The sequence below is a fragment of the Triticum dicoccoides genome, chromosome 6A (genome assembly GCF_002162155.2).
Source record: "Triticum dicoccoides isolate Atlit2015 ecotype Zavitan chromosome 6A, WEW_v2.0, whole genome shotgun sequence".
Classification (NCBI taxonomy): Eukaryota; Viridiplantae; Streptophyta; class Magnoliopsida; order Poales; family Poaceae; genus Triticum; species Triticum dicoccoides.
The window spans coordinates 141498983-141517267 of NC_041390.1; the positions used below are offsets into that span (position 1 = coordinate 141498983).

General features: G+C 35.6%; 1 protein-coding gene across 9 annotated transcripts; it reads right to left on the minus strand.

Moving 5' to 3' along the window:
- Window positions 1-5901: 5901 nt before the first annotated feature.
- Window positions 5902-17331, minus strand: LOC119316310 (protein FAR1-RELATED SEQUENCE 5-like). Of its 9 annotated transcripts, XM_037590617.1 has the most exons (15): window positions 17155-17331; window positions 16896-17044; window positions 16610-16701; window positions 16399-16494; window positions 16127-16306; window positions 15818-16043; window positions 15002-15692; window positions 14353-14810; window positions 13956-14243; window positions 13148-13870; window positions 11533-11670; window positions 10341-10453; window positions 6566-9820; window positions 6332-6430; window positions 5902-6268 (listed from the first exon to the last, which is right to left on the minus strand). In XM_037590617.1, the coding sequence occupies exons 3-8, from the start codon at window positions 16693-16695 to the stop codon at window positions 14806-14808; spliced, it is 1284 nt and encodes a 427-aa protein (XP_037446514.1). In that variant the 5' UTR covers window positions 16696-16701; window positions 16896-17044; window positions 17155-17331; the 3' UTR covers window positions 5902-6268; window positions 6332-6430; window positions 6566-9820; window positions 10341-10453; window positions 11533-11670; window positions 13148-13870; window positions 13956-14243; window positions 14353-14805. The 9 variants fall into 9 exon arrangements, with proteins under 9 accessions (XP_037446514.1, XP_037446510.1, XP_037446508.1 ...); XM_037590613.1 differs by having other exon boundaries at window positions 6566-10453; XM_037590611.1 differs by having other exon boundaries at window positions 6566-10766.
- Window positions 17332-18285: the final 954 nt, after the last annotated feature.

Here is an 18285-nt window from a genome sequence, read left to right on the forward strand (position 1 = left end):
TCCATCCTCCATATTCTCATCTCATAATTAATAACAGCAACAACACCAAGTTCATCATTTCTAATCTTCATTACATGAACATTCCTCCTAAGAATTGCATCAACTTCATGAGGTTATTCTATGTAGCTCATGCTGTTGTCAATCATATTGAAACTAAACAGGTGGTTCACACTAAGTACCCAATACATGACATTTCCAACAATGGTTCCAGGACAGAATTCTACATATGACAAATAAGGATGAACACACACAGCACATTGCCACTCAGCAGTAGCATAAGAAAAGGTGTACACCTTGGTTGGATTTCTTCCTGCGCTAATCCAAATGATTTTGATAGGACAATTATTGCATCCACCATTGTGATCATGTTGGCAGCACACAATATACTAGCCTGGCTATTCATTTCATTCTCTGGTTCTTGTGTCAATGTTGTTTCTCCATTCATAGGATCCCAGACAGCTAGAATCCTACCTTGTGTGCACAACAATAGTACCTTCCCATGACGAACATCAACTATTTGCAGATTATTTAAGAAAGGATCGTCAGTTTCACTTTGCAAATGTTCCTCAAACACTTGAGCTCTAATCATATCAGGATGTTGACCAATAGGAAGGAATATAAAAATTCCATCTATTCTTGTGAAAACTCCTAGGAAAGGAGGACTCTTCTGATTATCAATCAACAGTCTCCTAAAGGAATTCGTTACAATCAGCCTCTTCCACTTTTTGCACACACTTATAGCTCTAGCCAGACTATTTGGGTGTGCTGGCAATCGTGCTAAAATAATTTGTTTAATCTCATCAGGTAGTACTGACAGGTCACCTGTTTCTTCATCGTTTTGATCTTCCATCCTGAAACAATGTACTTATTTTAAATCTAACTAAAATTACCAATTGCACTTATTAACTGCAATTTTTAACTTGATCATTGTGAGATGTTGAAAGAATGAACCATTATAGAAAGAAAATCTATTTAAGTACACCATCAATCATAGTATCAGACTAGGACCTAAGACATGTAAATACATAATTTTACTCCCAAAAAATTTATACACAATATAAACAAGTTAAAAGATTAATAGTCAAGCTGGTGTTCAAGTAACAGTTCTACCAAAAGATTCAAGTAAATCACCACATGTATCAGTCATTATTTCAAGTTTAAGTAGTACATAACTAGTAGGTTCTCTTTATGATTTTCAAAAATCGGATAGTCACAAAAGTAAGGAAAGTGATGACCAGAGGACAGATCTATAATTTCCAAAGATGTCACCCCGCGGTAAGGGAACATACCGTCGATTTCAGAGAAAAATAGGAAGCTTGGAGTTGCTTCTTCGCGGTAAGGATAGCAGCCTGGACGAGCTTCTCACTACTAATGATACGGCCCAGAGATTCTTCTTGAAAGTTGTTGCATTATCTTCACTGCTCCTCTTCTCCTTGTGCCGTCTAGTCTCTGCTCATGTTTCCTGTAGCTGTGTGGTTCAACGCTTACTAGACGGCGAGAGGTAGAGGACACACTATAGGAAAGGTCTCTGTGCACCACTCCACGTACATAGATATATGACCTACTAAAATATGTTTTTACTACGGCTGGGCTGAGGTGACATGCCTGCTGGCAGTCAGGGCCTAACATGAGCCCTTGCAGTCACCTCTTATTATACATCCAACGACAATTTTTTATCCAGGACTAAAAGTTATAACATATTTTACTTCTTTCAATTTCATGTTTCAATCTTTTCAATACAATATTTCAGTCATATCAATCCTTTTGCTAAAATAATTATCTTATTTCACTTATTTCAATATCATTTTTAACACATTCCACTAATTTAACTTGTTTCACTAATTTTACTAGGTGAATTCAACAATTGTTTTCATCTTATTTATATAATTGCACTCGGTGTCAATAACACAGTTCACCCCGTTCCAAAAATCTTAACTAGTTTCATTATTAAATTTCTTATTTCAGTTGTTTCAATAACAATTTGCACTTGCTTCAAAAGTTCCAAAGAGTGAATTATGTTATTTTTTAGGCTAGTGTAACTAGTTAATAATTTCAATAATTAACTTCACTTATAAATCTTATTTAACTAAACTAAGAATAAAGTTTCACTAGTTTCAGTCATATTCTTGAATCTAGTTAATAGTTTACCTTTCTACTACCGCAAAAAAAATCAAACAAAGAGCTCTGAAATGAGCTAAAGCTACTGCACCAACCCCGTCGTTTTGATTATCAAAAACAACATTCATTGCTTCTTTGGTTTTCTAGAGTTTAGCCGCCGCACTTTCCGCTAGAAGTCGTCCGTCTATATGCGCGGCATCGTCAAGGCACTGAGACGCTGTGTTAGCACCGACCACGGTGGATGGCCATAAGAACTCATTCGAGCAAATAATAGGCCGCCATGGTCGGCTAACCTATACCAGCATACGGCGATGAGACCTTTTCCAGGCTGGATGACATGATCAATGACCATTACATCGGTTTGCTAAGCAATAGGCAAGACGAAGCAGGTTGACGGGAGGGGAGTCGTCGCGCGGTTGGCCCCATTTGTGCGTGCTCCTACTTGGTCGTTTAGCCGGAGTTTTGGTGCGTTAAATGAGAGAGGGAAGGTGGTTTGGTTAACTGTGAGAGGGAAGGTGCATTAAATTCAAGAGGGGATTTCCAACACACTAACTGCTTACCATTATATGCAAGTGAAATCAATGGTGAGGTTGAAACCAACGATGAAATTGTTTCACGCATAGACTATCACGCCCACCTCGAAAACTTTAGCAGGCCTTATCGTTATTCAGATACGGCCCTCATGTTAGCGATGTATGCAAGAGTTGCTCATGTAAGCATAATTCACAGTTCGCATCACAACAACATTGTAGTGGTTGATTCGAGTACTAGTCGGTGAAGCCCGTTAATAAGGTTAATCCTAGCAAGAGGAAGGATGTACACAAGATCCCTTTGTTCATATTTTATTTGTACTATTATTGTGATGTTTATCATCTCATGTATAATAATTCAATAACAGAATTGTTTCCCATAGGATTAACGTTTTAATAAGGATTGAAGTATTGCAATCATTTTATGCAACTTATTGTTTATTATTACTCAGATATAAGACTTTCATTGGGGAGCGCTCAATAATGAATTTGCCTCGTTAAACACAATGGACAAAATGATTGGCAGCTCAAAATCATGCTTCTGATATGATACTTACACAAAACGTATATACTAACATGTCAGCTCTACCTCTACTTCAATAAAATTAAGTCTGGATCAGCCCTTTTCCCTAAAACGTGCTTATTTCCTGTTAAAAAATTTCATTTATTACTCCTAACAAGTGTGGCACACACTTATCATTTTAATTTAATTATATCTAACATGGGTGTATAGTTGTATCTTCCCAATCTAACATGTTGAACGAATTTGACATGTCATTAACGATATCAAATGTCACTAATGAGCTAACATTTAAGTTAACATGACATTTAAAAGATATGTACAAGCACTTTTAAGTTCTAATGGAAGATAGTGATACATAAGTAGTAGATAAAATGGTAAAAGTACCAAATTACCATTTTAATAAGAGTACATAATGAAAATTATCATATGTAATCTAATCTCAATAACTTCTATATTGAAGTAAGTAGGAACTATATGAGACACAATGTCTTCATTCATAAAATCATATTATATATTATATGTGATGAGTGTTTTTCAATTGTTTTCTTATCACTTCCGGACTGGGAACCGTAAAGATCGATTGTATTCAATGGATGTAGTAGCTAATCATTGAAATTGGCATTTTATAACATAAGCAAACTAATGTTCCATCAATCTACATTGCATTCAGTTCTAGCTATATCAATTAATGGCATTCATTGCTATTATTTTTTTAATTTCACTAACACAAGTACTTACTTCAATATAGTATCAAAATAATGCTAAATTCCTTCATAATAACATAAATATTTATATATAAGTATTATTTTCCTTTTACAAAGATAAAGGACGTACTAAAATGTATCATCTGACTTATAATATCTAACATAATTATTTTCAACACCTTCACAAATAAAGAATTATTTAAATATAAAATTTCATGTGAAAGTATTAGATATCATAGTTCATATTACTACATCGTTTATCTTCGATATATAATACCAATCATTTATCTTTGATATATAATAGCAATGAATTTGACCTAATAGAAACGATTTCAAATACAAATTGCACCTAATAGTAACAAATTGAAATACCATTGCAGAGCTAAAATGTACCTAATGATAAATTTTTTATATCTTATCTGATTTTTCTTTTTATATTTTGACGGAATGATGGAGTTTTATACAGCCATGTTTTCTAATGGTAGAAATTGTAGTGCGGCAAACATAGTGAAATTAACGATAAGAACATTTGATTGAAATATGAAATTAGTTACGTATAAGATTTCAATTATAATAATTAATGAAATTAATCATATGCAATTTAATTTCATCACCTGGCACAGAAGGTTGGTGGGACGTAATATAAAGCTACTACTGTGGATTCAATAAGTGATGCTACAGTTATAAGCCAACCTGCCAACTTATTGCTCATTTATTGCAAACCAACGGCTGGCTAGGTGTTGCCTGCCTATATTATACACAACACACATTCACCCAAGTCACCAGCACATGCACGCACTCAATCTCCAAGCACTGCTCCTCCTTAGAACCACATCTTGATATCTCAAGAATGAATCTAGCTGTGGAGAACCAGGTGAGTTCTTATTTCTTTCAAAACTACTTTATTAACATTTGGTTTGTATAACTGCATGCTGTAAATGTGTTACTGCCATTTTCTGTCTAGGGTGCCGGTTTAGTTGTATATGAAGATGTTCTGTACATAACCAAACCATGTGATAGCTGGAAGGGGATTGACAAGCAAACTCTCCGACGATGCATCCATGGATACAGTCCTTCCCGCAGGGTTGCATGGGGTATCGAGCATGGGGGTAGGCGTTTCCTCGGCTGTCATCTAGATGTAAGAAGCACAAACTCAACCCTATATTACATGTGTGATTCTTTTATTTGTATTTACTTTTCCAAAAATGGAATTATTTTTAGGGAGATGAATGTGCATGGACATGTTGGGTTGATCCTGAGAATGCATCTCCAATAAAGAACTACCTGGCTAGCCTTCATCTTGACATGGAAAATACAATGGTCAAACTAGAAGATGCCAATGAAGAGAAAAGTAACCGAGAGAACTTTTTCCTTGTAAAGAATAAGCTGCTGAATGATCGATTGTTTTCCATTACTGCTGAGTCAAAGAAGAAAGACTACATAATACTGTTGTTGATTTCATGTCTTGTGATAATCATTAGTGTTTACTATCACTGAACCTCTTTTATAGCTCATTGTACTATTATTCAGCACCAGATTTCATGCTTCTATGTACTCACTTCAGTATCAATACATTTCAGTATTTCATATAATGAAAAACCAAATTATATATCATTGTGCTACTAAAGTTTTTATTCCATATTATCTTAACTTGGTTGGATTTGTTTCCTGAGTTTCGGGATGATTTGATTAAAGTCAACTATTTTAAATACAAAAGTTAAGTAACTTCATTGTACAATTCATGTAAGCTGTTTGTACTTAATTTTCACAGCTTATGTAAGTGAAACGTGAAGATTTGATTACGTATCTAAATTGTAGGAATTGAAATTCTATATCGACTATTTGAAGAGCTGCGGTTAAAATACATAATACATTTGAGTAGTCCCGCATACCAATAATGTTAGAGGTTTTAAATTTCAATGAAATGACATACAACTCAGCCATTTCATTGAACTGAAATATGTAATGGATAAATTATTAAATAAGAAGCAACTTCAATTTTAAACGTTAACTAAGAACTAACATATATTGGCCACAACTTTTTAAATCTACTTAATACAGGATAGAGAATATCTTGTAATTTGAACCCAAAAGAAAATGCCAACTATGTTGACACACAAAATGAAATATGAAACACTTCTACCATCTGCAAGTTCCATGTTTCAAAGTTACTCATCGATTCTTCTCCTCTTCATCGATCTTCCATCCGCACGAATCCTACGCAGCTGGAAGTATGTAATTGGCTCCTCATGTACACGATGTACTCTTTCAACTTCAACATCAGACGCAGCGTCGCCTTCATCTAGCTCTGCTTCAAAATGTATATGCTCAACAACAATGTTTTCTCCAACATGCTCCAGCAAATGGTCTTCTTCAACTACTAACAAAGGATGCTGCATAGACAGAACATATTAATCATCCACGAATGGAAGTTTAATGTACTAAAGTGTGCTTACTTCTATTTGTTCCACATGGCTGTCCTTCAAGATTTTTGTATGTACTGAACGTCTGCTAGAGTCAGCATCATCTTCACATGAGCTCCCATCCGATATTTTCTATCAAACAGAAGAAAGAGAAATTGAAATAAAAAACCAGAAGAAGATCTCTAACAGCATACCAAATGAAAGTGAAATAGGAAACTTCAAATGTCACTGAACATAACATAACAAGGAACATCTTATAGTAATTACCTTGGAGAAACTAAGATTTTCTTCCATCGGATTCGCATCAATGCTGCCATTGGTGAAGGCTGAGAGAGCCACAACATTGTTCTCTTCCTGGCTCATTGTGGAGTAAGATTTTCATCGGGAGGGGGCATGGACAAGTCCCAGCCTGGCTTTTATACTACTACTTCTAGAGGTAAGTTTCCCACCAAAATGTACCTCCAAAATTTGAAACCAGACAATGGAAATATCCGGGACAACTGTTTTTATAACACTCCTACTTGTTTTTTCACATATAACACCTCCATATAATAAGAAGTTTCACTGTTGGGTCTCTTGTTTCAGTGACATGTAATTTTTAATGTGATATAATACTGCCAAAAGGAATTTACATATGAATGCTAACTAGGTGGCCAATGTGTAAAATTTACATGTCTGCTACCAAATAGTACTAACCATTAAGGCAGTGTAGTGTGTTGTCATATCCATGTCCAATCTATTTCATAGACCGAGGCAACGACTTCTGTCACAGCACGCGTGGTACTAGGCAACCCATCTCTCCCACTATCTCTGCCCATACCTCAACCTCACAGCCATACAAGCACTCTGTAACCCAGAGCTCTCACTCAATCGCCATTGATGTTCTTCTTCTACCTCTTGACTGCATCAGCTAAAGAGTGATACTTCTCTTCCAATCTCAATCCAAATATCTCGGCACTTATGATGGCAACTAGAGTTGTACTGATCTGAAGAAACACAAGATTCTTTAACAAAAAGAGGTTAGTAAGGATTCTGTTTCAGTTAGTTCAATCTCTTAAATTTTCTTTCTGTTGAACAAACATATTTCTGCTCCATTCGAGCAGAACTTACCATTTTCTTCCAATCTGCTACATACCTCTATGTTTATTTGGACCATCAAATCGGAAGCCTGCAAGATAGCTTAATTTTTTTTTCTACACTGAAATATGTTAAGTTAATGATATAGTATTTCAATTCCTGTTACAATGGTTTGCTGGAATATGGTAAACATGTATATCACCTTTCACTTTTTATTCACTGGAAAACACATTACAATAATAGAAATGTATATCATGAATAAGTATTGTATAACATATTTAGTGATATGTACAGAATTTTAGTTCTGCATTGAAATGTGAATATTTAGTGATATATCATTTCACTTGCTACTACAAAGGTTAACTCCAATATTGTTTCATTAATTACAGTTGTAAGTGTAATATTATTGACGTGCTCGCTAAAAAACAAATGTAAATTTTCATCGAGTGAAAAATAGAAGACATTAATAAACATGTATATCCTCAAGATATATCCTATAACATATTTACTGATATGTATATATATATATATATATATATATATATATATATAGTAAATAACCAGAAAATAGGTTGTGTTCTTACATTCCACAACTAAGCTAACTCATCTAATTTCCTGCATATTGGAATTAGATTTAACACAGAAAGAATGGAATATTTTACTTGACCATTGTATATCAACTTTTGTTATTAGCAACTTTATCCATATAATTTTTCATTATACATATTTAAAGAAATGATTGAAACAGAGTTCATTTAAAGTGAAAGAAATCTAATTTGTTACCTACTGTACTTTCCTAGGATTTGCTACAACATGTCAGGACATGATCATAGTTCAGAGAGGACGTCCAATGATTCTAAAAATTCAGATGCTTCTGAATGTGATGCAGCAACTCCTAGAAGTTCTTGCAAAAAGGTTGCAACAGTGATAAGCAAGTTTGACAATTATAAAAGGAAGCTTGTGAAAGATATGGATTTTGGAGGACTGTTGGACCTTCCACAAATAAACAGTTAGATAGAAAGTTCAGAGTACTGCTACTCTGCAACACTGATCCTGATACTAGAATAATAAGACTGAATGAAAAAGTTCCGCTGTGAATAACTGATGATGATGTACACAGAATTCTAAGAATACCTAAAGGTTCTAAGATATTGAGAGGATTGGACTGCCAATCAGTAGACGAGAAAATAAAATTCTTGTGACTTGTAATGGGATCTGTTACATACGATCCTGAAGAGATGAACAACTTGAAGGTGGCTGAAACAATAATAAGCAGGGAGTACCCAAATGGTATGGATGCAACACAGGTTGACCAATTCAAGACTTCTTTTGTTTGCTTCATACTGGGTTATTTCTTAATAGCTTGTAGCAGTGCAAATCATGGTGCCAAAGATTTCTGGGGTTCACTACTCACACCAAATGAAATACCATCATACAACTTCTGCTCAGCAGCAATTGATGAAATTATGAATGCAGCAAGAAAAGCTCAGTATGAATTGAAAACCAAAAAATCTATCAAATATGTTTCTTGCTGTCCGCTACTCTTGCAGGTGAGTAATTTAATTCAAATAAGTACGATGCATATTCATTTTTTTCTTTCTTCTAGTTTATCATTTGACAATTCAATGAAACTAATTGTTTTGCTTTCATAAAAATACAACAGGCTTTCGTTTTAGACAGCCTCAATCTTGGCTTTCTGAACATACCTGATTATGTAGTGCCTACTATATCTGCGTTTGATTGTGAAAAGATGTCAAAGATGATAGAACTTGTGAGGCAGAAGTCTGATAATGATTATTTTGGATCTAATGAGGTGCAATTATATTTAGTATGCTATAATATAAATTTATTAGATTTTGTGTAACTAATCAAATTTGTTTTCTATGTTTATCAGGTAAAGTCATTCAGGAACAGGAAACAAAATGTTCGTAACGAAGCTGCTACTAAATACAATTTTGCAACTGTTACAATGAATAAACCTCCATTTATACCTTACCAAGGCACAAGCAAGCCTGCAGCAATACAAACTACTAGTCATGCAAAGCGCCCACTCAATATTTTCCTGGATTCTTATGTACAAGGAACAACACCAAAGAAGGTACATACTTCTAACATTTGGATAGTACATAAATTTTAGAAGAATGAACTTTCAATGCTAACACTTTTTATTTGATCAGCTATCCATTCCTCAAATAATTGATCTTAGATGGCACAGTGCTAGGATCATAAGACATATGAATGAGTTCAAATCAATTGCACAGCCAATTTGTAATAACCAAGCATTGTCAACATCAGCAACGGATAATTTATCTGCCAAAATAGACAATCTTTTGGAAATCATTTTAAATGATAACCTTGAATTAGCAAAGAGGCTTCATGAGCATGTCCCGGTAGTAGAAGTTCGATCAGAAGGTCCACCAAAGTGCATAAACAGTTTAAAGCGTTCTGGAAGTGAATATAGCGGAGCTGATTCAAATAGTGATTGTAAGTAGTTTGCAACAAAATTTAACTTTTGCTACGCATACTATTTACTGATAAGTTTTTTCTATTAATGATTCAGGCACTTCCAAAAAAATCGACTCATCCAAAAGCAAAATGTTTCAAATTGCTGGTAAGATATATGAACTCATAGTATTTTATTCTGCAATGATTACGTTATATGTCATGTGTTTTCTATACTGAAATAAGTCCAACAACCATAGTTATCTGGTTGATACTAATTAATTTGCAAATATTTTAGTTTCAGGAGATATGGATGCAACAAGAACACCAACTAATGCACTACAAACACCATGTTCTAATACATATCGAGATTTTGAGAATGTACAAACACCAAGGAATGAACTTTCACCAGCAACAGTTGCTAGTAGGATGTCAGAAACAGCTGTTGCATTCCGTTTGTTTCAGCGAGAAGATATCCTTAACTTAAATGCAAGAGCACTTGAAGCAGAGTTCAAGGACTCACCGATTGAGAAAATTAAAGTAAGCAACGGTCAATTGGCAAGTAATCATGTGCTTGTCGGTACTACAATGCTTCAAAAATCATCAGCCATGCTAGCTACATTCTCAAATTGGGTACTACACAGCAAGCAAGAGGAAAATGAAGTGTAAGTATAGTGCATTTAAAGAATGACATATACAAAATATATACATTTATTAATACAGCTCATACATTAACTATAACAGGTGCTGGATAATAAACTATGAACCAAGGTACATAGAGGTCACAGGGAATGAATTGAAGGATACACTCGTACTATTCAAACCATTTAGCTATGAAGTATTTGATTTATGTATCAGAAGATTGGTTCAACTAGAAATGTTGATTTATGGCACATCAAAGAAGCAAAGGTGTAGGCATATAATGGAGTCCGACTTCGCTGTAAGTTTCCTAAAATTAAACAAGATATAAATATTAACATTAGATTATTAGTAATTATTGTGTGTTTTTTAATATGAATGGAAAATAATGCAATTTGATATAATGAATGTAGATGATGGTTCTAGGAAATGAAAATGTTATGTCCAGCAGATCTATTCTTGATCAGTTTAGGAAGATTGCAGTATTCTATGATATATCAGAGTGCAGAACCGTAAGTTTGTTGGCATCAAATAAATATATATGTTTCGAAGTTTCTTATTTTCAGAAATAATATGTAAGGAGCAATCAAATTACGGCGTATTAACTAAGTTATTAATCTCTGTGCAGATTATAGTTCCTGCTCTAGTTAATGTTACATGGTGCTCGTATTTCCTTGACATGATGCTAAAATGTGTACATGTTGCTGACCCAACGTATGTACGATCAAATGAAATTGAACTAAAGAAGATGCATGATTCAAACGTCAAGAAAATTCTATGTGCAATGACAAAAGTAGTGAAAGAGCTTTACTCTGGATGGGAAGTTGATTTCACCACATGGGACACCAATTACTTGAAGCCTATAATTCACAGTGCTAGCAGGTACTATTGCTTAAACTTTGAGAATGCATTCACAAGTAATATTTGTGTATAGGTTTTTCTAATACTGAAATGTTCGACAACGACGACTCTGGTTTGGTGACGATTATATCCATTCGGGATTTCCATGGAGACACAATTATTGAATCCCACACACAGGTAATTATCAAAAATAGTGACATCTTCTATCCATATACCTTCTTGAAAATCTGTTGCATCTTACTAAGATTTCATTACATGTTCCTTCTTCCGCAGGAAACAATAATGCCATTCAAGCCTTTGTTGTTGTATGAGTTGATGTCCATTAAAGGAAACCATGGAACAGTTCCTACTTCCTACATAGAAACAATTGATGATTAGGGGAATAACACCAGAGTTGAATTGAACAATTGGACGTGATATTTAAATATTTTGTATGAGATATTTATGTTATCTACTTTCATGATACTTGAGGACAATTATTATTTGTATTCAAAGTATCATAAAAATTATGGAAAACTTTCCAGATTTCAATTTAATTTGAAAGTAGTTAATCTATCTGCATTATATCACATGTACCTGTACCATAATATGCAGAACGTAACAAATTTCAATTTATTCGAATATCATTTCCTATCCATTTGTAATTTTTCAACCGCTCTATAAAATATTCACAAGTAAACAAATAATTGTAAGTAAAATAATGTACTTCATCTGTTCAAATTACTTCCTGTTATAATAATGCATTACGTACAGTACTAGATTAACGATAAGTAATTGTAATCTTAGACTTGTAGTTATGCTCGTACGGTTTACATAAATGTAATTTCACATTACAAACATTATTAAAATAGCTTAACTTAAAACAAATAATAATCATGAATGCCCCAAATCTTGCACAATGAATGTCAACCCTAAGACGTAAATTATTATAAGTGATAATTGAAATTGATTTTTAGTTTCATTTGACTATAAAAGAAAGTAATAACTGCAATTGAAAAGAAGTCAATAATATTGAAATATGAAACATACAACTATAAGTTACTAATCTATGTTGAAATTAAAAAATAAAGAAACAATGTTTAATTGTTATTAATTATAATACTTGAGAAAAAGACATATCATTAATGATTTCGTTTTAAACAATTAACGAAGAAATAATTAGTATTTGTTATTGTGAAATATATAGTAATAATGCATAATACATATTCCTCGCAACACGGATTGTACATTAACAAACTAGTAAGACATTGTACATCAATGTAACAATTGATCAATGCACTCGATAATGGTTTGATAATTAAAGTAAAGTGGACTATATCGTACTTACTCATTTACTAAAGTAAAATTAATTACCAAACTTTCAAACAATATAGGACAGCAACATAAAAATCAGGTTAATATAGATATGTACAATGTTTGAAACTTTCCATTAATGAGAGATTTCTCTTACAAAACATTTGTATAAGAGATGTCGAATTGCAATGGTTTTACTATAAAAGGTAAACTAACCTGGTAAGTAATTAAAAGTTAAAAACTTACCAAAAATGCTATACAATTCTATCAAACCATGTTTCAATTGATTACGAATTTCCCACAAGTAATTACAAAATATGTCCACTTTAATAATAAAAATTATGAACAGGAAAACTATGTAATGAATATAATAATATGCATTAATGCAAATTATCTTCTCATTATATTTGATATCCAGAATTTCAATGGATAGAAATGAATGATGAAAATAAGACATCGAAATCAAATTACGAAATTTATATGGCAAACCTACTTTATAAATAAATACTAACATTAATAAGACGGAACTTAGCTCACCGATTAATACACAGCAGTTGCCAATCATTACACACTTCATTAGTCATTTCATTGAAACCACATAAAGCAAACAAATAACATTAAGGTAAATATAGCTGAGGACAATTTTTTATCGTGTGGGTCGGCGATCGACATTTGCTGCAAAACCTTGACTGGACAACCCCTAACACACCACCAGGTTGTTTGCTCTTCGGGTCAGGTTTTTTCCCCACGTTTCTTCTTCTTCTTGATGTTTGCTTCCATGCTAGACATGTACCTTTTATTTGATGGTCTACTGTTCTTCTTCATTATAGCAGGTGCAAGAATTGAAGATACCGGAATAGAGAGATTTCTTGCGGTATCAACTATTTGAATACATGAATCACCAACTTCGTCATCTTCCTGTTGAATACCAGACTGTGTACTTACTTCATGTTCAGGGATTGATCCATATCCGACCTGGCATGTAGTTGTCTTTGAAAGTTTGTGCTCATGTAATTCCTTCTTGCAGCGAGTAAAATTAGACTTTGCCATTGCAAAAGCATCTGGATCAGTTTCAGCTTCATTCACTATATCTATTGCAGCAAAATATAATAGCTTGTGCCTAAATGATCTAGATTCCTTGTTCATGTCGCAGATATACTTTTCCAACTTATTGTTGAAAGTAGATGACCTGGCTTGCTTTGTCCACCGCTTCATTATATGACAATCGGGGATTTTGCAGACACCTCTGTTCACAAAAATCTGCGACAAATAACAACAAGAGCGAAAATTAGTTGCTTGCCGATACAACATGAAGTTTAATACTTGAAATATATACAATTCATACCGCTAGGACGTGGCTACAAAGAACACCAAAATGTTCGTAAAGTCCACATTCACAAGTGTAATATCCAATAGACTCGTCTACTTTGATTTTGTATATAACTTTCGACCACGATTCCCTAGACTCGACCTGGACGTGCTTGACAAAAAAATTATGTTCCTCCAAGCTAGGAAGCACAAGGTATTATGTTGACTTAATGAGCTCCTTCTTGAATAGATTATAAACCTTCGCAGTATAGATAACTGAAGCATGCTTCTCCATTGGATATCCAAAATGGACCTTAATTATTTTCTGCATTTTATTACAGAAAGTTAGATTTCTAGATAAATGAACAAACAATAAATGTAGTAGCGAGATAACATTTTAAATGGTACAAAATTGTTGTTTTCAGAAATTTTACCCGTTTGTTCTTCCTTTCAGCATCTGCATCACAACTCTCACGATCGTCTATAAGCTTAGTGTACTGTGTAATGAATGCATTTATTGAAGAATTGCATACAGTATGTATCTTCAGCATAAAGTTTGCACACTCACTACGTTGAGTGCTACACATTTTGGCACAGAAAACTTTGCTAAAATATGGTTTCGCCCATTTGTGCCTACACTCGTAGGCTCTAGTCATGAAAGGATGTTCCTGCAAACCATATTTGACGGTAAAAAAATCCCACGCATCTTCAAACTCTTCTATAGTCAGCCTGTGGTTCACTAACTTATGGAAATCATCGGCAAAAGTTTTGTGCTTGCTATACACAGCACCAAGAAGTTCATGAGCCCTCTTCAGGACGTGCCATTTGCACCATCTATGTTCTGCATGAGGAAACTCTTTCTTGACTGCGTTTCCAATTGCTCTAGCCTAATCTGAAATTAAGAAATGATGTAAAAGAATGGATTAATAATATATATTGTATATATGAAGATATGGAATAAAGTATGTTTCATTACTACTCTTATATCTGAAAAGTACTGAAAATAAATTTTTGGATGAAAGTAACAAACTAAACATAAGGTAAACAAGCAACACATAAAGGTCTTTTCAAAGTATTCTATACCTGTAAGAATAGTAACTCGGTGTTTTCCTCCCATCATAGCAACAAATTGCTTAAAAGCCCAACATAAATTCTCTTCCTTCTCATTAGTCAAAAACACTCCAGCGAAAATTACACTTTCAAAGTGGTTACTAACTCCTACAAACATACCAAATGACATTTTGTAGATGTTTGTTCCATAAGTAGTGTCAAAAGTTATTGCATCTCCAAAGTGATTATATAATGATCTACTCCTTCCAGTAGTCCACATTAGTGACTTAAGCCTGTTGTCATCATCAACCTGTGCACAAAAAGCAAATCTATCGTCCAGTGCTATCATATCACGGAAGTTCTCCAGTGTCTTAGCAATGTCGTCCTGAAGTGTTTCACTAGCAATCTGAGAACATACAGTTCGCAACTTCCTCTTACAGAATGGTACTTTCTTTGTTGAGCCATAGAAACCTGCTACTATAGAATTAACCCTCGTTAGTGAAACATTATTCTCCCGAAGATTGTTTATTAAATCTCTTATTGGCTTGTCAATATGTTGATGTGAATGCAGGTGCTTCTTCTCGCTACAAGATTCTACAAGGGAATGATTGTGTTCCTCCCTAAAAACTTTGACATACCATTCTGAATTTTCATTAAGATGTACCCTGAGTGTTGCCTTGCAACCACATCTAGTAGTTGCATATTTAGTATTCTTGGTGATTCCCTGCACAATAAATGGCTCGATAAGATTAAATATCATTAAGCCTAGTAAGAAGTTTAGTAACTGGATTAACATTCCTAAAGTTTACTAGGGACATAGAAAGCTGCAGTAGTTCATAATTTACTTACCGCTCGTTGGCAAATTAATTCCTGCATTGTCTGTATGCCATTGCAATTAATATAATTATCACCATTCCGAATACTGAAACCAAGCACCCGAGAATATGTATTGTAGAAGTCATATGCTTCTGCCTTTGATGAAAACTTCATACCAACAATCGGCTTTAACATTTGAACAGATGTGTCTTCACAAAAACTTCTAATCCCGTGTTCCACAGCTCCAACTTGTCCTCCTCTATCCAAAACAAATAAACATCTTTATATCAAACTGCTATTATCTATTCAGTATAAAACAAATTTTAGAAATGTCGTTCTTACTCAAGGTATCGTTCATTAGAATCAGACTCCTCATTCTGAACATTGTATGCAGAAAATAAGTACTGCTCGTCAAGATTTTCAGGGGCAGAAATCATATCAGCAATCGCAAACTTTTCTTTCATACATTCAAGACTGGACTGAACTTCATTTGACTCATCGACATAATCATAAGTGTCAACCCTGTTTAAAATAATGATTACAAGTACATGAACATACATAGATTTATGTAAACTACATGTGAGGATTGTGATAATGGAATTTCTGCACTTTACCTTAAGTTAGGTCTCGAAAGTACATCAGTGTCTTCTGAACAATATGGTCTATCAGAAAAGCACGAACTTTCTTCGGGTACTGAGTTCATAGTGTTTCTAAAAAATTTAATGAATTTGTTACTATATTAGCACAATTAGGATAATAAATTGAAAAGTCAGGGGCGAACATATTAATAATATATACATTAACATATAAATTATGTAAACTTACTCTTGATTGAAATTTGACATGGGCTGCTCAACTATGTTTAGTAGTTCCATAAAACTGCCTGGGATGCTGTCCCTCTCACTATCCATATTAGCCTACAACCGCAAATGATTTCGAAGAAGCGAAATTAATATTACAACTATGTAATCAAATAATATAAATTAATGACAGAAACATTATATGATTAAAAAAAATTGAAGCACACTATATAGCATGGGATCAATTTTTAACACAACAGAACAGAATCCTAATCCTACAAGGAACTACTGGAACTGCGTTCTGGACCCACCTTATTTGCTTTCCTCAGCGGTGAAAATATTGATGTCCCGCTAAGATCTTGGATAAATGATGGACAGAGAGATCGCAGTCAGTACCTTCAACTCATCCCGGCCTAAAATCAGATCTTATATGTCCTACAGCTGCTTCGTGGCTTCAAATCTGATTAGAAAACTGACGCATAAGATTTGCAATCGATTACTAAGGAAGATATTATAAGGTACAACTTGAGGAGAAACAATGGCGATGGACAGTGAGAGAACTTGACTCACCAATATACTCATAACCAGAGGGAAGAACTTCCGTAGAAACAATGGCGATGGAGAGATAGAGATAGAATGTAAATGGGGGAAACAGAGCATACTGGTGTGTGGAGGAGAACGATAGAAAGATAAAATATCCACAGTGGGTGGGCTCCATTACACAGTATTCTATACTACCTGTCAGAATGGATAGAGGTATTCCCATTGTATAAATATTCCTGTGTGATTACTAACTTATACGGAAGCTGATGACACAGATCTTGAGGAAAGTGAGGAACGGTGGATGTAATAGCGGTACCTACCGGCACCGGTAGAATAACTTAGTCGCCAGCCAGCCAGCACCCAAAACCATTCCAGATTTGAAGCGCCTGATGGCGCGTTCCTCGACCCAGCCCAACCAAGCATGACCGTCTGCCCTCGTCAACAAGCTAGACTCTCCTCCTCACCCTCCCTTCACTCCCCGGCTGCTGACCTCCTGATCATGTTCTCTCCCGCGCGCGTGAACTATATAAGCACTCGTCGAGCATGGAGAAGAACGAACGTGTATACAGCACAGAGCACAGGGCACAGATGGCAAGTGTTGTCCGGCTGCTGGCCGGCAGCAGCCTCGTACCGCCGGCCAAGTCGCGATTGCGTGGCCGGAGTGCGTTGTGCTGCCGGGCGAGCCTGCGCGGCGTCGGAAGCAACAGCACCAGCACCACCACATCCGACCAGCGGCAGCTGGTGAGCAGCATCGACGAGCTTACGCTCGGCCGGGTAGACGTAGACCCCATTGCGGGCGCCGATGACCGCGTCGTGATCACAACGGGGGACGACGGCGCCGCGGAGGTCGAGAAGCTCCAGGCGGCGACGGACCGGGCCCAGATGCACGACATCATCGGCAGGCAGAGGGACAACTGGAACCACCTGCTGCTCCACTCCACCAACTCCCTCGCGCTCGCCGCCTGCGCCATGGCCGCGCTCGCGCCGGCGTCGACGAGCCTGCTCGCGCTCAAGGCGTCCGCGGGGGCGCTCCTGGCATCGGCGGCCGTGACGATGGCGGCGGTCAACAGGATCCAGCCCTCGCAGCTCGCCGAGGAGCAGCGCAACGCCACGTGGCTGTGGCGGCAGCTCGAGCGCGACGTCCGCGCAACGCTCGCG